At 40.7% G+C, this 25,313-nt stretch overlaps 2 protein-coding genes across 3 annotated transcripts in view; one reads left to right on the top strand and one right to left on the bottom strand.

The window, feature by feature from the left end:
• LOC124131564 overlaps positions 1–25,313 on the bottom strand; it is a 139,033-nt gene that overhangs the window by 87,838 nt on the left and 25,882 nt on the right. The window contains exons 7-20 of one of the 2 annotated variants that reach the window (XM_046494915.2): positions 24,192–24,335; positions 22,158–22,301; positions 20,212–20,355; positions 16,031–19,105; positions 13,355–13,549; positions 11,098–11,186; positions 9,532–9,645; positions 8,410–8,493; positions 6,630–6,857; positions 5,521–5,683; positions 3,523–3,641; positions 1,795–1,983; positions 978–1,219; positions 341–564 (exon numbers count right to left, since the gene is read on the bottom strand). In XM_046494915.2, the coding sequence (XP_046350871.2) occupies positions 341–564; positions 978–1,219; positions 1,795–1,983; positions 3,523–3,641; positions 5,521–5,683; positions 6,630–6,857; positions 8,410–8,493; positions 9,532–9,645; positions 11,098–11,186; positions 13,355–13,549; positions 16,031–19,105; positions 20,212–20,355; positions 22,158–22,301; positions 24,192–24,335 (5,154 nt within the window). The remainder of the gene's footprint in view (positions 1–340; positions 565–977; positions 1,220–1,794; positions 1,984–3,522; positions 3,642–5,520; positions 5,684–6,629; positions 6,858–8,409; positions 8,494–9,531; positions 9,646–11,097; positions 11,187–13,354; positions 13,550–16,030; positions 19,106–20,211; positions 20,356–22,157; positions 22,302–24,191; positions 24,336–25,313) is intronic. The other variant, XM_048397868.1, reaches the window with a different exon arrangement.
• Positions 10,727–25,313, top strand: part of LOC124131567 — a 65,145-nt gene continuing 50,558 nt past the window's right edge. Inside the window, exon 1 of the mRNA XM_048397880.1 lies at positions 10,727–10,820. Coding sequence (XP_048253837.1) covers positions 10,818–10,820 — 3 coding nt within the window. The 5' untranslated portion in view covers positions 10,727–10,817. The remainder of the gene's footprint in view (positions 10,821–25,313) is intronic.

Here is a 25,313-nt window from a genome sequence, read left to right as displayed (position 1 = left end):
TAAGGATAAATGGAGATCTCGATTTTTATTTCATAATCTTGGAAATATAGTTTCCCCAGAGATAAAAACTATGTTTAAAAATAGCAAACTAGGATTATTTAAGCCTCCTGAAAAAATATCTTAAAACATTTTGACACAAAGAGTAGCTAATATTCTAAAATATTGTAACTATTTAACATGATTTCATATAACCTACAGATCATAGCACAGGATGCACCAATGTGCATTTGAACCCAGTTCCGTATATCATGAATGAACACCCTTATAATAGGCCTAGCCCTCCATCCATGCAAAACTTGTTTTATTCGTAATTTCAAACAATTCTGTTGTTCCAACTTACCAGAAGGACATGTGTACTGGTTGCTTCCTGTTGTAGTGGATGGACAAGCTGATCCAACTGGACAACCTTGACATGCTGGCTGGCCCGTGACAGCGTACGTTCCGGACACGCAGGATGTGGGAGAACCAGCCCCTGCTGGGCAGGCATAGCCGGCAGGACACTTGGTGCAGGCGTCGGAGCCACTCAGACTGTATTCCCCGCCCACACAGGGCACTGGGGCAGTGCTAAGGTGAATGAATAAGAGCTTTATGGGTGAGCGGCAAACATTTATCATTTCCTAATTTTCAAATATTCTTTTTTACTTTTTTTCCATCTCATCAAATATGAGCATTTCTGATTAAATTCAATGTTTTTATACTTACCTGATGCTACACAGTGCCCTATAGGTGTAGCGTCAGGTAAGGTAAAACTTACATCTTAGTGCTCGTTACAGCTACACAAAGATCTGCAGACTTTCACTTTTGTGATGTCATTGTCAGTGACGCTGATTGGGCGTGTGAAAGGTCGTAACAGGATATCTTCAGATCTTTGTGTAGCAGTAACAAGCACTAAGACCTAAGTTTAATGAGATTGGACATTTTGGAATGGGTCAATTTGAAACCGCATGTCCTCCCATGAGGTCCTGCTGAACACTTACTTGGTAGTAGGGCACTTGCTACCAGCAGGACAGGTAGTGCATGTTGTTGATCCAGCAAGGGCGTAAGATCCTTTACGGCAGGCGATTGGTCCAATAGATGGCATGGGGCACATAGACCCTGCTGGACATTGCTGACACGTCATGGATCCTGTGCTGTAGAAGCCTGTGGTGCAGAGATCCAGGACATCCTTGGTGGAGTCACAGCCTTTTCCAGCAGGGCAGGGCAGGCAGGTGCTTGTTCCCTAGGAAGGAAGACACCACATACACCTCAGCTAAAAGACAGTCTAGGTCTGGGGGAAATTAGCAAAACTAATGAGCTTGATTCAAGAAACTGAAAACCCTCTGTTTCTCTGCTTGCTCAAACTTTTCAGATGCATATAATCACAGACAGGAAATGCCAATCTCGACTTCACTTTTGACTGAACCTTAGATCTTTAATAGTGACTACAATTTGGTTATCATTTTATAAAAGCTGTATACAATCTGTTTAATGGGTTTTTTTAAAAATGATATGGGGCCATCTCCAAACAAAACAAGAATGAACTTCAGAAAATTATCCCTGTGTTATATCCGCGTGTAATGAGTTTTCAGAAGCTTAAGAAACATTCTTAGTTTTTTCTCTAATCACAAGAAGAACTGTAAAACATCTCACTCAGTTATAAAAGATGACTTTATCTTAAAAACAGGCCATCATCTGAGTATTTACATTGTCTGTGCGATGCCACACCCTTTGCTGTAAGTAAATTGTGATAAACATGGCCGTCTAAAAAACCTATGATCCAACAATACTTTGAACACAGACAAGTGCAAGACTCACAGCAGGACTGTAATAGCCATTTATACAGTTGATTGGAGAGGCGGCGGGGTCCAGGCATGACTGACCGGTAGGACAGTCCACACAGGCGGTCAGACCTTGGGTGGCATATTGACCAATAGCACACAGCATGGGGGGGTCGGACTTGTTGGGACACTCATGGCCTGCCGGGCAGATAGTGCAGCTCTCCACCTATCAGAAATACAGAAGTCAGTCCAAACTTTTCAAATAATATCACAATGGAATATGTGAAACAAAGAATGAGAAACGTATGTGACACATTAACAAAACATTTGCACCAAGGTACTGTTGCTCACCAGGTATATTCAAAGTGGTCTGAACGTTATATTGATGTGAAATCTGTAGCCATGAACTGACTTTGTAATGTGGTCTGTTTTATTACAGGACAGTACAATCCCCAAAAGTAACATCTTGAAACAATAAAGATTGATTGAGTGAGAGAGTTGGGTTTATTCCAGTTATATCACAGCAAAGGAGGAAAGCACGAAGTGATGCAGATCTCAGACATTTACCACTTCGGTGAAACCCATGAACATGGGTGTGGTGCTGACAAACCTATGAACACAATAGGGGCAAACCAGGATTTCAACCATGGATCCTGGGTTTCAGGCAAACCCAAGGGAGGCAACTCTGCACAGTGAATTGTGGCACCTGAGATAACTTATGTCCCATACATCAAAGAAAACAATGATGTAAATGAACATTCTACCATGAATTTGGAATTTACTCGATTCTGATTGGTCAATCAGAGGCTATTAAATCACAATAAACCCCCTCTGATTAAAACAGCTGGTTTGACGTTAATATTCATAGAATAGTACTATTTTCAGTCATTGTCGGTAGGCATATGTAAATAATTATATCTACAATTACAGGTTACAAAATGCACAGATGCAGTTACTACAATATTCAAAGGATGTGTGGCAATACATTTTGTGAAGAAAAACACGACAGAAATCAACAAAGGGAATGTATTTACGTTTTGGAGTCAACAGAGAGCTTGGAATTTTGGCGCTTTACTATATACGACTGTGACGTCATATCTTTTGCGTCACTTTGAGCGATATGACGTCATAATGGTGACGTGCGATGTAGAGCGAAAGCCTTGCAAAGCTTGCTTTGTTTTCTTTAGGGATGCCCACCTCATGTTAGCTTACCAAGTTGCTGTGCTTATATGCTTTCAATGCCTGTCATATGTTCGAGTGAAGTATTACGGTGTAAACAAACTGCTTGAGTATATACGGCACCATATTTAGTTTGGTGATTCCGTAATTCAGATCGATAACCCATTCAAAACACTGAACTCAACCCATGCCGCTTCATTCAATATGTTTGCTAACACCAAAGAGTTCACATTTTATTTAGTCATGGTAGAATTGAGATAAACATACTGTGTTTTCAATGTAGAGCTAGGTTACCTGTAGATTTAACCGCGCTAAATTTAACATTTGAAACCTCACGCTACGCGTTCGGTTCCAAATTCAATTTAGCGGGGTTAAATCTACAGGTAACCTAGCTCTACATTGAAAACACAGTATGTTTATCTCCTAATTCATGTAAAACATCACCACATTTAGTAAAGGTATTATTTTCAGAATGTTGTCAACCATGGCCAAAATTAATTTCAGATTCTAATCACCATAAGTATGCTCTAATACACAAGGTACTTAGGGCCTCATCTGCCCTGTAAACCCCATAGCTCCGGCTCACCTTGCCCTCCAGACTGTAGTATCCTGTGAGACAGTCAGTTGGTGTTAGGGCAGGATCACTACATTTCTTGCCAGCTGGACACAGCGAGCAGGCTGAGGAGCCCCCAGTGCTGTAGGTGCCTGTCAATGAAAAATCCCATTAGGACAAGAATTCATGCAACACTTCAATGAAAAACAATTAGGTCTAGTCAAAAACGAAATTAATAAATTCCTGTCAGTTGATTCCTTTCAAATTTATTTGTTTACATTATTGAAATTGAAACAGAATTAAATGCATCATAGAAATCCATCACTTAAACATAGTCATCCAGCATCCGTTTCACAAATGGATGAATGTTGGCTTGTTTAACAGTTTTGTAAGATACATATGTTCAAGATGTTGTGTTCATGTAGGAGCTTCCATTGTTACATATTTAGGCCATGTGTTACTTCAGGTCTTATTCAACTTTTAAGATCCCATTAAAGTGATTTAATATATTCTTTGAACGGTTAAGAAACCATATCCAGATGGCATAAATATATTGAACAGCTTTAGTGCAAGAGAAAACATTACAAAAACTGCAAATGCTGCCTTGTATCAAACAACAAAATGAGAGAAACAGCATTTCCATTGTGGATTCCAAGTGAATGTCCACGTCTTCCCTACGAATCTAACTACTGTTCAATTTGTATATGAAGAAGTGCAAGTTTAATATAGTCTTACGATCATTTTATTCAATAGAAATAATAAGAGTAACTAGGAATAATGTATTTTTTAAGAACATAATGGCCTGGTAACACTTATTCTAAGAACTAAAACAATCACAGTTTGACAATATTCCATGAAGCAATACTTTCAATTTCTTATTAAAGTAAATATTACGAACTTTCTGTTAAATGAAGATTTCCAAGAAAACTTATCAATTAAAATATTCACTGACAGTTGTGTGGATAGTTGTAAGGATAGTAGCATATCCCGAATAAACAAAACAGGAAGTAAATTGAAGGAAGAGAGCAGGTGAAAATACATATTTTTAGAAGTATTAGCATTAAAGTGCTTGATGGATGCAAATAATCCACACTAAGTTAAAGGCAAAATAGTGATACATCAATGTTTGCAAAAGGTTGTCATAATTTCAAAAAGTTAAAAATACAAATGCTCAATAAATAAAACAGTAAAAAGACATTATTCATCCACACTACTCAGCACTCATGAACACTGAAAAAGTTGTCAGTGACCTTGACAAAGATTTCCTTGTAATTGTTGAACAATCCCTCAAGAACTTGCATACAACCCTCAAATAACCCTTGCACAAAATGGGAGACATATTTGTTAAATTTGAATCTGAAAAAGTAGTCAAAACAATTGTTCATTGGAACCTTACTTCGACCAGACCAAATTAATGACAATGTGCTCTGAAAAACAATTTTTTCTGGCCTTAAGGATTCAAGGATTATTACAGTGGTAGGTAGAGTTCTATGTATATTTTCTGAGCTTCCTTTGTAGGTTACAAATAAAAAAAAATAAAAAACCCATTAGGTACCACATAACCCTTATAGCCTTGTTCCCCTGAGGCATGAGGAACAAAAAGTTGAAATCTGGTGTATCACTAAATTTGACTTGACAACATCATTTCTTAATATCTGTCTGCTGTCTGTCTGTACATACCACTGAACAGAAGATAAAGAACATCTGATTCTCTCATATTATTAATTTGTCTTGGCAGATTACCTATAGTAATTTGAAAGAAATTGAGTGTTCTATATCTCTTTAGTTGTATATATACATTGTGTGTGTGTGTGTGTGTGTGTGTGTGTGTGTGTGTGTGTGTGTGTGTGTGTGTGTGTGTGTGTGTGTGTGTGTGTGTGTGTGTGTGTGTGTGTGTGTGTGTGTGTGTGTGTGTGTGTGTGCGTGTGCGTGCACATATAAAAAGAAAATTAACAATTCTTAATTTGTAGGTCTCAACTCTGCTTTCCATCTGTGGAAAATAAACCTGCAACATTGCTACATGTATCTCACCAGCATCACAGTCTTTACAGGTGGCCTCTCCCAGACGACTGTACTTCCCAGCGTCACAGTTGACAGGGGTGATGAAGTTGGTGCCATCGAAACACATCTGTCCTGCTGGGCAGGCGCTACACGTGCCAGCAACAGCAGCACTGTAGTACCCTTCCGGACATCTCTGAAAATACACAGCAGTGTTTCATATAGGACAAAGACTGGAGAGTGAGTGAGTGAAAGGGCTTTACACTTCTTTACACAAAACCAAACATTCACTTCACACATTTGACCCGTGAAGATCTGGGGTAGAATAGGTCTTCAGCAACCAATGCTTGCTGTAAAAGGCGACTATGCTTGTCATAAGAGGTGACAAACGGGATCAGGTGGGTGAGGGTCGCTGACTTAGTTGATGCATGTCATGATGCTCATGATGTCAACCACTGGATTGTCTGGTCCAGACCGCCGTCATATAGCTTGAATATTGCAGAGTGAGGCGTTAAACAACAACAAACTTCACACATTGTACCCATGAGAATGCTGGTGACACAGTCCACCTAAAAGCCTACCCCAAAAATCACACACACGTTATATAAACAACCATTATAAATTTTACCACCTTTCACCACCCCCAGAACCAGCCACTGACGTGACTTCAAAACAGTTAATTTGTTTTCTCAATTACTTGAACCTATAAGCCCAACAATAACAGCTGTTCTTTTCTTCTTCCTCCTGCACCATTTTCCACCCAATGTCCTGGAACTAATACACAGCTGGGTGGTTACAACTGTGTAAGTAAGTAAGTAAGTAACAGTCATTCAGTCACATCAAAGCCTGTCAGCTTAATGTGGGATGAACGCCTCATGTGGTGCAGTCTTAGATCTTTACCAAAAACACAGGTATGATGCTGACAAAGATTCATAATTAGGGCACAGTCTGGAAAACCAACAATCAGCAAATCCTGGAACATCGAAGGGACATAACTCTGCACAGCAATAAATTTTTCCTGAAACAACACTGAGTTTAAAACTTTTATTAAAGTTGTATGAAAAAAAAGAAGAAAAAAAGAAAAGATACCATTACGTCGCTGATCACCCAAGGTGCAGCAGAAACAAAGCTGCTGAACTCACCGTGCATGTTCCCTCCCCAGCAGCGCTGAAGAATCCAGCAGTACAGTCAACAGGGGTGGCAGCGACATCCACACAGGACTTGCCCTCGGGGCAGGGGTTGCAGCTGGTCTGCTTAGGGGCATCTTGGTAGGTTCCTGAAGGGCATGCCTGTGGGGGGGTGATGGGGGAGGGACAGGCCGATCCTGCAGGGCAGTCCGCACACCCAGAAGCACCCACATACTCTCCTGACTGAAAGAGTGCAGAGAGTCAATGTGTAATACAGACTGATCAGGTTCACAATTGTCAACAACAGTTAGGCATAGGGACTTTAGAACAGTATTTCAAGCCTTGTCATCCCAACTTGAACAAATAGTGCCATGGTGCTGTAGCTCACCTGGATATGTAGTCAACATATTTAAATATTGACAAAGACACTAACAAATGTTGCTGTCAGCATTGCTGTATTGAAATATTTTTTGCATAAATCTAAAAGGCCAAATGTATAAACAAGTAAGAAATAAGTCCTCAGCAACCCAAGCTTGCCGTAAGAGGCGACTATGCTTGTCGTATGAGGCGACTAACGGGATCAGGTGGTCAGGCTTGTCATTGTATCCTAATTGCGTAGATCAATGCTCATGATGTCAGTCACTGGATTGTCAGGTCCAGACTCAATTATCAACAAACTGCCATCATATACATGTAGCTGGAATATTGCTGAGTGCAGCGTTAAACAACAAACAAACAAACAAACAAACACAATGTTTCCAAATCAGCAAGAAATGAATGTACTATGTTTTACCATTGTTGCAGTGACATTTAGTTCACACAAAACTATGAGCCTAAAACACCACCTAATAGTCTATAGGGAAAATACCAGTATGACATTTTCAAATACCATAGATCAATTCAATTGTTTTACAAAAACACACAGTAAAATCCTAATGAACAAAATATGACGTCATCATAAGGAGAAACAGACATGCCAAAATTCTGCATCCTCAGCAAACTCGGAAAAGATACATGCATCTGAGAGAATTTAAGAGCATCACAGTACATCTAGAGCAGAAATGGCAGAACAGTGTTGTTTATTTCAATAAAGCTGCCATATTAAAACCCTGATTCGAAACCTCTTGAACACATTCAGATGTCATCATTGGTAGGAACTAGCAGGTGAAATTACAGCTTCATTTGTCAAGTGTTTTTCTGAGGAGATGATGTTTACAGTGCAAATCAATGCACTTCGAGAAAAATTAGGAGTAGGTCCAAAGTGCAAAGTCAAATATAAGTCCAAATGTAAAATAATGTGAGAAAAGGAATACATGTGTTGAGCCTCACAACTGACTACACATATACCAAATTTCATTATTTCATTGTTTAACAATAATGACAGCGTAATGGCCATAAATAGCTTTTTCAATATGGCTTCCATGAGGCCATATTGCAAATAGGATTCAAACCATTAGAACAAATTCAAGTGCCATCATTAGTAGGAACAAGCAATGTGAAGTTTCAGCTTGGTCCGTAGGTTTCTCAGGTAAATGTTTTTAGACATTGGTGACGACAGACAACGGACGACAGAGAAGCAGCCCATGATATAAGCTCACTCGACTTTCAGACAGGTAAGCTAAACAAGTTAATCAGCACCAGAGTACAAGTTAAAATATTCATTGTTTTGCTTTATTTACTGGTGGAAACAAACTGACTATTTCTAAGAAATGAAATCTCAGTCTTTTTCCGACATCGGCCATCTAGGAACGTCGGATAAATAACGAAAAAACATGTAAACAGAGCAAGAACCCACCTGACATGATGTGGGTGTTCCGGTACCTCCGCACACTTGACCCGGGGGACAAGACTGACATGCTGTCGACCCTTCATTCGAAAACTGCCCAAACAGAAACAATACATACACAATGTTCAACAGTCTGACACCATGTTTCACCGTGCTGGCTGTGCACGAATACAAGGCTCTACACATTGCCTCCGAGTCAACTGAACTACGACATCAGTCAACTAACTATCATATCAGTCAACTGACTATTATATTGGTCAACAGAACACAGCCCATCCACCAGGGCCTTGTTGTCCACCTTTCTGCTACACAGCTCCAGTTTATTCAAGTCAACAATACAAGTTGACGTTGATAAAGGAAACCAGAATAAATGAGTGTCTGACAGGCACGTGACTCTGAACACTGAGAGATCTATCATGTTGATACAAAGAAAAAAGTCCTGAGAACACATGGACCCATTTATCACAGATCTCTTTTGTTGTCAATCATTACTTATCATTACTAAATAGGTCTTATATCAAGATTATTCCAGTGTGAACAATATACAATCTTAAGCATGTGTTAAACATGCACGAGGTACATTAAAGGTACCACTGTTTTGGACATTTAATTTCAGTTTTGTATATACCATATTTCCTCTTTTAGACACCTGGACATCTATGAATTTTGCACAAGCCGTTGACCCGGTGTCTATTAGAGGGCAGCTTTTATTCTGTTTAATGGTGGCACAGTGGCAACTCACTACCTTACCAAATCCTATATTTTAGTCATACAAAGAATACATTTACCGAGAACAGTCATTATTAAGTGCAGGAAGTCATCATTACATCCCAGAAGTCTAAGGGGCCATTAATTTCATCAAATGATGGACCCGGCCTCTATTAGAGACTAGCTTCTAACAGAGACCCAGCTTTTACTTTTTGGCCACTGTGTATGATCTGGCATTAGGTAGAGTCATCAAATTGGTCAGAGCACTCAGGCCGTGGCTTGATTTGTGGGTTAAAAATAGGGACTACAACACAAATGGGCCATACGTATTCACTGATGAATCAGTCTATACAAACATTGATGATGTTTAACATTGAGACACACATGGTTTCATGTATTACTAAAGCCAGTGACGGCATGTACCTCTCCGCTACTGCAAGCAACAGGGCTGACGGTGGAGTCCGGACACTTGTAGCCTGCTGGACAGATGGTGCACTTGGTCTGGCCGCTGCTGGTACTGAAGTAGCCATTGGGGCACTGGAACATGATCAAAATACTCAATCCATCATGACAGCCTTACTCACTGACTTGGACCCATGAAGATCTGGGGTAGAATGGGTCTTCAGCAACCCATGCTTATCGTAAGAGGCGACTAACGGTATCAGGTGGTCAGGCTTGCTGACTGGGTTGATGCATGTCATCGTATCCCAATTACGTTGATTGATGCTCATGATATCTGGATTGTCTAATCTAGACTTGATTATTTACAGACCACCATCCTATACCTGGGATATTGCTGAGTGCAGCATTAAACAAGAAACAAACAAAACTCGCTGACTAGTAAGTGTGCTCTTGATCCCATGAGGGATTAGGGGCAGAATCAGTTGCCAGTAAAATAGATATACCTGTCTAAAGAGTTGGCTAAATGCATCCAGTATCTGGCAGTTGCCTGGCTGATTGCATGTCATGGTCATGTCATGGTCATGTCATGGTCATGTCATGGTCATGTCATTAGAACTCTACATTCATTATGGCTATTATCATTAGGCACAGCTGATCAATTTGGGGAATATGAATGTCAAATGGAGCATTGTTTTGCTGTTGTTGATGCCTTTGTAAACACTGGGTATGTGCCATAGAAAAATTTGTTTGGGTAAAAAATAATTCAGTTCATTATAGTTGGTGATTCTGCAATCCCCAAAAATAAAAGATATTGGCCTAAAGGCCTTAGGAATAGATTGTTGAATGTCATTCCCAATTATCATTTTTCCAGTAGTCATTTTTTATTTAGTTGTATCATTATCAGAAAATAGCCAGCAAGGTGAAAAGGGTTCTGTTTGGCTAATTTTGTTTTGTATTCATTAATTATCCGTATTCTCATCCTAGTGGGTTGTGTAGCTTTAACATTGTATGTTTTCTTTTCATTCCTTATCAACCATCTCCACAATCACTCATTGTGTTGTTCACAAGGTCGTACCAAGTGATTAAGCAGAATTCACATTTATGGGAGCTGATGAATCTTGATTTGAGAACATGTGAAAGGAACAGGTCTAATTGAAATTCCACAATGCCAGTCTTTCACACAAAGCTTCAAGCCTCAGTCAGGCACAGTCTGGTCAGATTTCACCCCGACCAGGACATCATCAAGTTTAGAATGACTTCACTCAATACGTGGACCACGTCTTGGATGACATCCTCTTGTGACAGTGATGGTGAGTACAAACAACTGCTCACTAGGACACTCACACAGACTGGCAGGGACAGCTGATACAGCAATTAACTATATTTGTTTGTTTGTTTGTTTAATTTTATAACATCTTAAGCACATGCAGGTAAACCTCATAATAATTTCAATATGTTAGTTTTCATATTTTTGGGGGAAATGTATAAAAGCATGCACATTTTTATGCATTTCCCGAAATGACAGTTAATATTTCTAAGTTTATTAAATATTTCTTTGTTAAAAAAGCTATGTGAATGATGTCTTACAGTTTTGCAAGAGTTGGAGCCAGTACTGTCCTGGTATTGCCCTGTCTGGCATGGCACTGGCGCCACGGTCGGGTCCACACACCGGTGACCTGAAATACATGGCATACACATGTGTGTGATTGTAAAACATAAATACATGAAACATACAGAAATATATGTCATACATGTGAGATATAGATATATGCCATGCAAATGAGAAAAACATCTGTTTCTGATTTCTATTTCTTAAAAACAAATATGGTTTTGGCGCTTCCGGATGAAAAAAAACCAACCACGCTATAATATTGTTGTGGATATTGTATACATCCATTTGTTTATGAGCACAACTGTATTTCACCCCAAAGAATGTACTATGGAGGGTACAATTGTGTTCTGGGGCAGTTCTCTTTTGATAAGATCAAAATATTTGAATCTAGGTGGTAAAGAAATCATTTGACTGAATCATTTTAGAAGGCAGACGTTCGATTGGCTCAAGAACATATCTTTCCCTTTGACTTCGTGCAGGGTTCACCGTCTAGTGTGGCGTCTTGAGATCTTCAAGCAAAGAGTTATTGTATCGGAGTACATCTGATTTTAATGGAACTGGTTGGCATGCTCTATTTAGGGCTGTACATAATTCTGCAGTAGAGTATATAGAAAGTATTTTCTACTACTTCTCAAACGATTGCAGCTCAAGGAAATAGTGATAAAATTAATCCCTTTTTTTCGTAGATTTAGTCCCAATTAAAATCAGAATAATAAACTTATGACCAAACACAGAATTGAGTTCCAAAGTGTAATGATTCCCTTCTAATTTCTATGATATTGGAAAATAGTGAAAAAATTATGCCCCCAAATATGTCACCCCTTTCAGCCCGGTGCATTATCTAATTAAATATATTACAGACTACCTGGTATTCACTAAATTCAGGTAAATCACCACATGAGGATAGTAAGAAGCAGCCAAACGGATCCGATGGACTCGGTGACATGGATGATTGTGTGTCATTTTACCCCAAATGGCGTGGATTGTTGGTTGTAATATCAATCATCATATCAATTATTTACATCTGCATTGTATAGCTGGAATACTGCAAAGTGTGATGTTAAACAACAAACAAACAAAGCGGTAAGTCATCTGTTTATCCCTGTTCTTATTATCTAAGACCCAATAACATAAGTAACAAGCTAGCCATTTCCAGGGGTCAGCTGACCCTGTGGAGCACACTTAGACTTGAGACACGGTCAACAAGCCACAAGGAACTAACAATAAGCTCTGTCAACACTTCAGTTCAAAATCTCATAAAACCCTCATCTTGAGTGATTTCTTCCCCTTCGTTATGGAATGATTAATGATATTGGCAGGTCAATTTCCCAGCTTTATGTAGCTATAGGGCTTACTGTGATATTAACCAAGGAAGAGGAATTACATTCACGGCGTCTTGGATTGAACCAATAACTGAGTCATAAAAACACATTCCTTGCATATATTCCAGTTCTGATTTCCTGCTGAACAAAAGGTGGTCAGCGGTGCATGTGTGCTTCAAACATTTATACCCTCACCGGAGCAGAGCACTTTGTATCCTGTTCATGTGATGTGTCAGTTCTTGCACTATTGTTGACATGACATTGTGTTAAGATTTCTTACATGCCCTGTACTGGTTCTGCAGACACATGGAGGAGACATAATTATTGGGTTGGGTGTGTGGATGACAGTGAGTATTTTTTCTTATTTGGAGGGGTTGGTAGGAATGGGGGGGGGGGAAAGCAGTTTTATTAGGGGCAGGAAAAATTAAGGGATGGGCAAGTCTGAAGGCTATAAAAATATGGGAGCAAAGTATACTACTCAACTTTCGATAGGGATATTTTAATCTTTCCATGATAGACAAATCTGATTTGCATACTGTCAAGTGTACATGAATATTTAAATAGAGACATATCTGGTCCCTCTTATCAAAAGTTGAGTAGTATAACAGACAAACATGATCAGTCAACCACAAGGCCATAATAAATAAATTATTAGATTTGATACCCAGCCCGCTTCACTACAAAACACCCTGACTCACATCATCTAATATTCCCCAAGTACCTACAGATGAACAGTTTGCACAAAACATAACAAATCAGGGCAAGAACAGCAAGAATCAGCTTCACCCATGTTGGGAATCAAACCCAGGACTACATGATAATGAGCAAACGCTTTAACCACTAGGCTACCCCACCACCTCTTAAGTTGGATGTAATATTTTTAATATTTCATGGACATCATTGTAATTACCAGCTGAGCAGTCTGTGCAAGATGTTTGTCCTGTGGCAGTTTGGTAAAGTCCGTCTGCGCATGTCTGACATGCAGTGGCGCCACCCGCTGCACTGTATTTGCCCTTGTTACATGGGGTCTGTGTAGTCGAGGTACAGTATGACCCCGCTGCACACTCCGTGCAGGCCGATGACCCTGGGCTGCTGGCATAGTGACCTGCAAAACATACAATACTTGTCACTATTCCAAGTTGGCATTTTTGCAAAATCATAATGTTTCTTCATCTAATCTGTAAATATCCTGATGTAAATGACTTTGAACTGTTTTACAATCAAACATAAAACATAAAAAAGCTTCTGAAATCAAATCACTGAATCGAAATTAAAGAATAATTTACACTAAGTATGTGAGAAAACAGCACATTTAGATAAAACTATTTGTGTGAAAACTTATAAACTTAAAATATTCAAAAATTACGTCTTCGTACAAGACAAATTGAATTTGACTGATGTGACTATATTTCTGATGATATACAAGAATACACCTAGAACATCATAACTTGTATAAATATGACAACACCAAAAGCATGAACAATCATGTATAAAAAATACACACTCGATGTACAGTGATACAACAACAAAAATAAAAGGCATTGACCTAAAATGAAACGCCCAATCAAGAGTTAACATGCATCGTAGTATAATTAAGTGTATATAAAATTTATAGGTCATCCATGAATCCAACAAATGAAAGATAACATTCTGAAAAAACTTTGCAGCAATACCTGAACACATAGAGCCATTATTAGGATTAAAGATGATTAACACTTCCTAATATAAGTGAATATCACTAAACCTTAGTCATAAGGTGAGATATTAAACTGAAAAAGTGCTTAATAAATATGCATCAAACGTGACAAAAACAATATTATTTACGTGGGATTAAGTCTCTGAAATAAAGTGCAACTTGTACAACAACATATACGAAAAGTGCTGAAAGAAATGAGTTGTAAAAAATATTTCACATACATATTGTGACACAATATAATTTGTTAAGATCATCATGATGTCACCATATGTGCAGATTAGACTAACTACTTATGTCAATATTATGTATTAAAAGTATATTTTGTCTCAACACAACATGCATACATGCTTTAGTGAGTGAGTGAGTGGGGTTCTACACGATCAGAAGCAATATTCATACATTTGTCACTGCAGCCAACATAATCATACTTTCATAATGTAGTCAGCAATGCCATTCATGGGTTTGTAAGGCAAACCAGGTGTCCATGAGAGTGATAATTTGTTAAACTAGGGGTATAGTTGTTAAGGTCACATTTTAGATATGATCTTTCCTCCACCAACATACATACAAGGACCATCTGATCCACAATGACACCATGACCATCTGATCCACACTCACACCATGACCATCTGATCCACACTCACACCATGATCATCTGATCCACACTCACACCATGATCATCTGATCCACACTCACACCATGATCATATGATCCACACTCACACCATCATCATCTGATCCACACTCACACCATGATCATCTGATCCACACTCACACCATGATCATCTGATCCACACACACCATGATCATCTGATCCACACTCACACCATGATCATCTGATCCACACTCACACCATGCTCATCTGATCCACACTCACAACATGATCATATGATCCACACTCACACCATGATCATCTGATCCACACTCACACCATGATCATATGATCCACACTCAAACCATGATCATATGATCCACACTCACACCATGATCATATGATCCACACTCACACCATGATCATATGATCCACACTCACACCATGATCATATGATCCACACTCATCATGATCATCTGATCCACACTCACACCATGACCATCTGATCCACACTCACACCATGATCATATGATCCACACTCACACCATGACCATCTGATCCACACTCACACCATGACCATCTGATCCACACTCACACCATGATCATATGATCCACACTTTCACAATGACCATCAGATTAAACTTTCCCCGTGGTTCTCCACCGAAGCTCTATCCAAGCATGGCAGTTATTGTCGCCATCTGATCAATTCTCTTACAATGGCATAGCCAGCAGATGAAAGTGAGCTATGTACATTTTAATCACCCCTTTCAATTAGGGAAAAACAGGACAAGGATCTACATTTTCTACCCTTTGACAATATCATTTAGCCACCTTCGCATTTCCCACAATACAGCCTTTTTAAATAGTCTTTTCACACTCATTGTGACCTGTACCTCATTAGAAATCCTTTCTACTTTCTACTTCTTCATTATGACTGAACATGTGACATCTTTAGTCAAGCAGTTTGCAAAAACATGCAAAGCAATCTATCAACAAAATAAATCTGAGGTACTTACTGCTGTACAAAGCTCACACAAGGATCACTAAGCAGCTAAGCTACCAGTATCACCATCAAACATTGTATTACCTTATTCCAGTATGCAGTGCAGTGCAGTGCAGTGAATTAAGTGACAACTAAACATGATTATGCAAGTGAGTGAGTGAACTAAACATTAATTGCCTCCCTTTGCCGCTGTTGCTGGCAAAAAGAAGCAAGCATTGAATGAGAAGCTATTCTGTGGCATGAGGTGTTCTAGTGCTGTGAGCATCATGCGTGTATGTACTGAGGGCATCCTCTACCTGCAGGACAGTTTGTACATCCTGAGTCTCCCTCGTTGCTGTAGTAGCCTGCCCCACAATCTGGTGGAGTTGTTGTGATGGAGCTGATGTCGGTGCAGTTGCTGCCTGCGGGACAGATGACACAAGCCCCAGCACCAGCCGTGCTGTAATACCCAGGTGCACAAGGCTGGCATGCAGCTTCCCCTTCTCCACTGAAAGTTCCCGAAGTGCATGTTGGCAAAGAAGCTGTGGCCATGGCTGGATCTGAACAATCTCTGCCAACAGGGCATATGATACAAATAGAGGCTTCAGCATCACTATGATACCCTGCTTGACAGGTATTACATCCGTTATCCCCATCCCTGCTGTACGTTCCTCCCGGACATATTGGTGGCTGTGACACAACCGCTGGACTGCTGCAGTTTCGACCCGCGGGGCAGAGGATGCAGTTGGAAGATGCAACTGTGCTGTAGTACCCGGACTGACATGGCTTACAGGTGGTTTCTCCATTCTGGCTATATGTCCCAGCCAGACAGTCACTTTCTGACCCTCCACTGCACGCTTTCCCTGCTGGACACAAGGTACAGTTTTCTGATCCTGGTTGGCTGAAGGAGTCTGAGCCACAAGATGAGCAGCCGGCATCACCTTCTTTGCTGTAGCTTCCAGCAGGGCAGTCTGGTGGATCTGGTCCTGTCACTGCTGGGTTGGAGCAATCTTTCCCCGCTGGACATACTGTACACATACCAGCAGCAGCTTTGCTGTAGTAGCCTGAAAGGCAATTCCTGCATGATGATTCTCCTTCTTGACTGTGTTTTCCTGCTGGGCAGTTTGCAAGTGTATTTCCAGAACAGCTTTGGCCAGATGGACAGATGATGCAAACAGTGGCTCCTGCTGCACTGTAATATCCTGATGAACATGATGTACAGCCTGCATCCCCTTCTTCACTGAAGGTTCCTGCCACACAGTCTGGTGGACTGCTGCCAGAGACAGCTGGGTCAGAACAATTCTTTCCTACTGGACAGATTGTGCACTGGGCTGCTCCAGCCTCACTGTAATATCCTGACAGGCAGGTGGTACAATTTGACTCCCCTTCCTTGCTGTATGTCCCTGCCACACAATCAGTCACAACAGTTCCACTGCAACTTTGACCAGCTGGACAGATGATACACACGCTAGCTCTTGCCGAGCTGTAGTGACTTGGTCCACACGATGTGCAGCCGGCGTCTCCTTCTTGGCTGAATGAACCTGCTGGACAGTCTGGTGGATTGATCCCTAAGACAGCTGGGTCTGTGCAATCGTTTCCTGCTGGACATACTGTGCACTGGGCTGCTCCAGTCTTACTGTAATACCCAAGTAAACAAGTTGTGCAGTTTCCTTCTCCTTCCTTGCTGTAGGTTCCTGCGTCACAGTCGGCAAGTGTGTTTCCTGAGCAGCTTTTTCCTGAGGGACATATTGTGCAGGAACTAGAACCAGGAGTGCTGTAGTCACTTGCTGGACATGATGTACAGCCGGCATCTCCTTCTTGGCTGAATGAACCTGCTGGACAGTCTGGTGGATTGATCCCTAAGACAGCTGGGTCCGTGCAATCCTTTCCTGCTGGACAGATTGTGCACTGGGCTGCTGCAGCCTTGCTGTAATATCCTGACAGGCAGGTGGTACAATTTGACTCCCCTTCCTTGCTGTATGTCCCTGCCACACAATCAGTCACAACAATTCCACTGCAACTTTGACCAGCTGGACAGATGATACACACGCTAGCTCCTGCCGAGCTGTAGTGACTTGGTCCACACGATGTACAGCCGGCGTCTCCTTCTTGGCTGAATGAACCTTCTGGACAGTCTGGTGGATTGATCCCTGAGACAGCTGGGTCTGTGCAATTCTTTCCTGAGGGACATACTGTGCACTGGGCCGCTCCAGTCTTACTGTAATACCCAAGTAAACAAGTTGTGCAGTTTACTTCTCCTTCCTTGCTGTAGGTTCCTGCGTCACAGTCGGCAAGTGTGTTTCCTGAGCAGCTTTTACCTGAAGGACATATTGTGCAGGAACTAGAACCAGGAGTGCTGTAGTCACTTGCTGGACATGATGTACAGCCGGCATCTCCTTCTTGGCTGAATGTACCTGCTGGACAGTCTGGTGGATTGATCCCTAAGACAGCTGGGTCTGTGCAATCCTTTCCTGCTGGACAGATTGTGCACTGGGCTGCTCCAGCCTCACTGTAATATCCTGACAGGCAGGTGGTACAATTTGACTCCCCTTCCTTGCTGTATGTCCCTGCCACACAATCAGTCACAACAGTTCCACTGCAACTTTGACCAGCTGGACAGATGATACACACGCTAGCTCCTGCCGAGCTGTAGTGACTTGGTCCACACGATGTACAGCCGGCATCTCCTTCTTGGCTGAATGAACCTACTGGACAGTCTGGTGGACTGATCCCTGAGATAGCTGGGTCTGTGCAATCGTTTCCTGCTGGACAGATTGTGCACTGGGCTGCTCCAGTCTTACTGTAATACCCTGAGAGGCAATTCTTACAGGTAGGTTCACCCTCTTTGCTGTATGTGCCTGCAGTGCATGTAATCACAGTGTTACCAGAACAACCCTGACCTCCAGAACAGATGCTGCAGCTTCCAGATCCTGGAGAACTGTAGTAGCCAGCCTCACAGGGTGAGCAGGTCACATCTCCTTCATTACTAAAGTAACCCTCAGCACAATCAACAGGGGCTGATCCAACAGCGCTTGAACAGTTCTTCCCAGCAGTACAGATAATACACACAGCAGCTCCAGCCGCACTGTAGTGTCCCGAGTTGCAGTTGAAGCACCCCATGTCCCCTTGTCGGCTGTACGTTCCTGCTGGACAGTCGGGCAGAGATGCCAAGGGGAGAGCAGGATCAGTGCAGTCCTTGCCTTCAGGGCATGGAGTGCAGGAGCTTGATCCAGTGTCGCTGTAGTTTCCTGCTCCACAGTTTGTGCATGCTACATCCCCCTCCCTGCTGTACGTCCCAGCAGCACAATCTGAAGGTGTTGCTGCAGGATTGCTGCAGTCCTTGCCAGGAGGGCAGATTGTACAGTTACTGGCTCCTGAGTTGCTATAGTAACCTAAGTGAGTGAACAAGCAGCAAAGATGGGATTATATATATATATATTCTGAAATTGTGGATACATGAAAAGAACACATGAATATGAAGGAATGACTTCTAACAATTGATAACAGAATTTCAGAGAAGTATGGTATGTTTTTGTTGTTGGACACGTCTAGAGAAAAGCAATATGTTAATCAGCAAACTGATACAACTCATAAACCTTTATTGTAATTATAAGCATACCTTCAAAGAATTATTTTTTGTATATCACATCTATGTAAAATAAACCAATGCCAGCAGTATGATCCTTAGTCAATAAAGCATAATAATGAATTAATTGATAAAATATGACATAATGATGATACAGGAAAAAGATTGCACAGTGAAACTTTGTTCCTCTGGACCACTGACATTATGTCATGTTTTCTGTGGTTTGAGAAGTGGAGAGCCAAAGGATTCTCGGTATCAAAAAGCTTCCTTGAGAATTGAACGTCAGCTTGGATGGGTTCATTGAAGAATGAACGATTTAAAAGCGCTGGTTAAACTGTGTGCACTTCTGAGCTTGTGATTGATTTAAATGACATTAAAGGAGTTCAAGGTTTCACTGCATATAAATATCCAGCTTCATAGTACGAGTATGTTGAGAAACAGTCTATAGGTAAGGAAAGGAGGACCTCAAAGAACAAAGGACAGATGTGCTTTCAGATGTTTGTACTTCACAGGGACACAAGATATCAGAGATATTGGCATCAACTAAAAGACACCAATTACGTCCAATCTGTATAAACTGAATATGACCTGAGTCATTTAGTATCAGAGGGTGAGACTGGTGTGATGAGCATTTTAGCAATATTCCATCCCCATGACAACAGGTGTGCATCATAAATGGGTTTCATACCCTGTACTCATGGGAAACCTGCATGACAGGACTGCGCTCCTGCCACTGGAATACCCCACCAGCCCTTAATTCTCTATTTGTTTGTAGTGTACTTGGGATGTTTAGTGACTGAATGAAAACATCATATTCCGTTAAATAAAGCCTGACCAGACACTATTTCATAGGTAGAAGAATCGGTAGAAGGAAGCAGGTGTAGAGCACCGAGGTAATGTGTGTCAGTGTACCTTCAGGGCAGGTGAGACAGCCAGTGTTGCCCCCGGGGTTGTAGGTCCCTGCTGCACACTGGGTGGGGGCGGCGTCACGGACGGCACAGTCGTAGCCTGGGTCACATGTTGTGCACGACCCTGCTCCTGCTGAACTGTAGGTACCTTGGTGAACAATCAAAGATTTAGTGGTCCAAGTTATTATCTACTTTCTTGATGAATCAATGTCTTTCAGCTCTTTTGTACTTGAATATTATATATTAGGAACCAAAAGAAACTGTGCATATGACTTTATCATATGCAGCATTTCTTTTTGTGCCTAGCATAAATCAGGATGGGGTAAGATATTTTGGGCCCGATGTGCATAAGGGATTGGAACAATTTTACTGAAAACGAAAGATTATGATTATGAATTTATTATTAAGAAATGTATTTATAAAAACTGAAATTGAGAATAGGTTAAAAAACAGCTCCGTGAAAGAAGTTGCTGAGATACAATACAGCTGCCAAGTTGCAGGTGCCGACATGTGCTGATACGATGTGAACAAAGGAAAAATAAGGACAATGATCTGACAGTGAAATATATGACACTTGTCACCTGTAAAACTGAAATATACTAGATTATTACAGGGTGTCATATAGCATATCTTAAATTAATAGTATCCAACGAAGTGATTCACACTAGGTGAGTTTTAAGATATTGGGATTTCGTAATCTCATTCCTGACACAAAAGTGAAGCCAGTGGAAGACACAGAGGAAACTATCACAGTTGGTGTTACATACAGCCTTGGGGAAATAGATGATCAGAGGGCCTAGAGCTGGCAGAATCAGTACAGATCATCAGAAGCAGAATAAACCTTTTTCCCTTAGCCCTGCAAAAAGTGAGTTACACAGACGGCTGTAGACAGTAACAAGACATCCGAGTTGGTGTTGTATAGTGAAACATTAGAGACACACAGTGCATGTAGAGATGGAAGACTCAGAAATAACCTTCCCCAAAGGGACTGAACCCAACAGTCAGTGAGTTGCACAACTGGTGGAAGATAGTGCAGAGATTTCACAGCTTGTGTTATGTAGAGAAATCGTGGAGAAATAGATCTCAAGAGCAGCTAGAGACTCAGCAATAACCTTCCCCAAAGGGACTGAACCCAACAGTCAGTGAGTTGCACAACTGGTGGAAGATAGTGCGGAGATTTCACAGCTGGTGTTATGTAGAGAAATCGTGGAGAAATAGATCACAAGAGCATCTAGAGACTCAGCAATAACCTTCCCCAAAGGGACTGAACCCAACAGTCAGTGAGTTGCACAACTGGTGGAAGATAGTGTGGAGATTTCACAGCTGGTGTTATGTAGAGAAATCGTGGAGAAATAGATCACAAGAGCAGCTAGAGACTCAGAAATAACCTTCCCCAAAGGGACTGAACCCAACAGTCAGTGAGTTGCACAACTGGTGGAAGATAGTGTGGAGATTTCACAGCTGGTGTTATGTAGAGAAATTGTTGAGAAATAGATCACAAGAGCAGCTAGAGACTCAGAAATAACCTTCCCCAAAGGGACTTGTTCGTGAGAGCACAAAGACGTATTAGTGTCTTTAGATATTTTAATCCGCTGCAATCGACGAGAAATACACAAATGGGCTTTGAGATTGATGTGATTGTGTTTTACCCATCATTACTTTGTTTTTCTTCGTGACTGGCATGCGAAATCACAACGACATGCAATCTTCTCCATAATATTTTCACCAACACCAAGGGAGATAACTAAAAGATAATTATTACGGACTACCGAACAAAAGAAATAATCACACAAACTGTAAACAAATTAATGCTGGTCATAAACAGGACTGAACCCAACAGAGGGTGTGAGAATGGCATATAGTGCTGCTGCACCAGGCACCGTAGACAGAAGACAGGTGTTTGCCCACCAGATCCCATACCAGGGGTGCAGCAGTAGTGTAGTACAATACCTTCACTGCATGCCTGGCAGCCAGGATTACCCCCGGGATTGTAGGTCCCCGCCGCACAGGGGGAGGGGGCGGCGTTTCTGTTGATGCAGTCATCGCCAGCCACACAGGAAGTACATGAACTCGCCCCTGCGAGACTGTATTGACCTGACAGGATAATCACAAGTTAATATATTGCTATTTATCACATGCTGAAAATAAAAGGTTGATAAATCAATCTTACAAATCACAACCAAAAAAACAATTGGGCAATGCACTTCTCAAAACACATAATATTTTTAGACACAATTGTTTTTTTTAATGACAGCATTTTCCAGATTGAAGGAGGGACACACAGAAATGATCTCTTTTAACTAGACTTGAATAAAACTCTGGAAGATAGAACAGTGACAGGCAGGATGGTCGACATAATGCTGTCGAGAATGTGCTAGAGCTTGGAGAGAAGTTGGGACATCCTTATATCCCATGATGTGAACTGGTACTTCGATGTGGTGATTAGAAGATGCTTATGTCAGAGTAGGTAATGTCTTGCTGTGAGGCTATATGTCCTTGAAGAAACAAACAGCAAGGGAGAATTTGTGAGTTATCTCAGGAGATAATGTCTAGTTGTGAGGCTCAAAGTCCTTAAAGAAATGTACAGAACACAGGACAATTAGTGAGTTATCTCAGGAGATAATGTCTAGTTGTGAGGCTCAAAGTCCTTAAAGAAATGTACAGAACACAGGACAATTAGTGAGTTATCTCAGGAGATAATGTCTAGTTGTGAGGCTCAAAGTCCTTAAAGAAATGTACAGAACACAGGACAATTAGTGAGTTATCTCAGGAGATAATGTCTAGTTGTGAGGTTCAAAGTCCTTAAAGAAATGTACAGAACACAGGACAATTAGTGAGTTATCTCAGGAGATAATGTCTTGTTGTGAGGCTCAAAGTCCTTAAAGAAATATACAGAACACAGGACAATTAGTGAGTTATCTCAGGAGATAATGTCTAGTTGTGAGGCTCAAAGTCCTTAAAGAAATGTACAGAACACAGGACAATTAGTAAGTTATCTCAGGAGATAATGTCTAGTTGTGAGGCTCAAAGTCCTTAAAGAAATGTACAGAACACAGGACAATTAGTGAGTTATCTCAGGAGATAATGTCTAGTTGTGAGGCTCAAAGTCCTTAAAGAAATGTACAGAACACAGGACAATTAGTGAGTTATCTCAGGAGATAATGTCTAGTTGTGAGGCTCAAAGTCCTTAAAGAAATGTACAGAACACAGGACAATTAGTGAGTTATCTCAGGAGATAATGTCTAGTTGTGAGGCTCAAAGTCCTTAAAGAAATGTACAGAACACAGGACAATTAGTGAGTTATCTCAGGAGATAATGTCTTGTTGTGAGGCTATATGTCCTTAAAGAAACATACAGGGCACAGGAGAATTAGTGAGTTATCTCAGGAGATAATGTCTTGTTGTGAGGCTATATGTCCTTAAAGAAACATACAGAACACAGGACAATTAGTGAGTTATCTCAGGAGATAATGTCTTGTTGTGAGGCTATATGTCCTTAAAGAAACATACAGAACACAGGACAATTAGTGAGTTATCTCAGGAGATAATGTCTTGTTGTGAGGCTCAAAGTCCTCAAAGAAATGTACAAAACACAGGAGAATTAGTGAGTTATCTCAGGAGATAATGTCTAGTTGTGACGCTCAATGTCTTTTGAGAAAACATACAGAGACCTAGTTTGATTATGGACCAAAAGAAAACATCTGCATGATCAGCTGAAACATGACTTCAGATGTAAATAAAAAAAAAAAAATCTCAGAAAACACAAGATGGAAATGCATTAGTGAGTTATTTCAGAATAGAGGAACTGAAGGATGTCTTTTGTTCAAAGATGCTGATATCCACACAGAATTAGAATTACCCAAGAGAAAAGACCATTTGAGTCCTCTTCTGAGACATGATAATATTATGAGTATCAAGATACACACTGTTCCAGAAAATCTGAATGTTACTCAAGATGGTGAGTCTGTCGAGTGAGCTTCAGTACCTTCTGGACACGTGAGACATCCAGTGTTGCCACCAGGGTTATAGGTCCCTGCTGCACACTGGGAGGGGGCGGAGTTACGATCCAGACAATCGTAGCCTGGGTCACATGATGTGCAGGTGCTGGCGCCAGCTAGACTGTATGTACCTGGCAGACATGACGAGGTTATCAAGTCAATCATTGTTTACCAGTAGGTACCTGGCACACATGACGAGGTTATTAAGTCAATCATTGTTTACCAGTAGGTACCTGGCACACAGGACAAGGTTATTAAGTCAATCATTGTTTACCAGTAGGTACCTGGCACACATGACAAGTTATTAGTCAATCATTGTTTACCAGTAGGTACCTGGCACACACGACAAAGTTATTAAGTCAATCATTGTTTACCAGTAGGTACCTGGCACACATGACAAGTTATTAAGTCAATCATTGTTTACCAGTAGGTACCTGGCACACATGACGAAGTTATTAAGTCAATCATTGTTTACTAGTAGGTACCTGGCACACATGACGAAGTTCTCAATTCAATCATTGTTTACCTGTAGGTACCTATATTATGCTTGTATACAGATGTACATATGTAATCAGTATTTTAAGATCTTCTTTGTTTTTTACACTTTCACACACTATTCGCAACCATCTTGATTCTTCTAATGATAAAAGGAAAACTGCAAACATTTTCACCATTATCTCAAAAAACCATTTCCTCCATTACCCAGATTATTGCATTTTTCAATATTTTACAGTTTAATTAAAAAAAGGTTGGGAATATATTGAAAATGCATAAAAATGTTATGCAAATAAAAACATATAATCTTTCAACAATGTTCAAAGAACATGAAAAAAGTGTAGGCAAAACAAAATGAAAAACAAACTTCATAACCAACAAAACTAGCCATGACCAAAGCCTACAATGTAAAGCCTGTCAAATATTGCTAAATGTAAGAAGCACACAATAGCAACACCAAAACAGCCATAAAAATGTTAGAAAACAAAAACAAAAACATATCGGTAACATGTCGGCCATAAAAATCATGGTTATGTATTCTTAAAAGCAGACAAGTATTTCTGGTAAACGAGGGGATACAATGGAACACAAAATTATCCAAATGGTTATAAATA

Source organism: Haliotis rufescens, unplaced genomic scaffold (genome assembly GCF_023055435.1).
Source record: "Haliotis rufescens isolate VD_foot unplaced genomic scaffold, xgHalRufe1.0.p SCAF_1, whole genome shotgun sequence".
Taxonomy (NCBI): Eukaryota; Metazoa; Mollusca; class Gastropoda; order Lepetellida; family Haliotidae; genus Haliotis; species Haliotis rufescens.
This window is presented reverse-complemented; position numbering and strand designations above follow the sequence as displayed.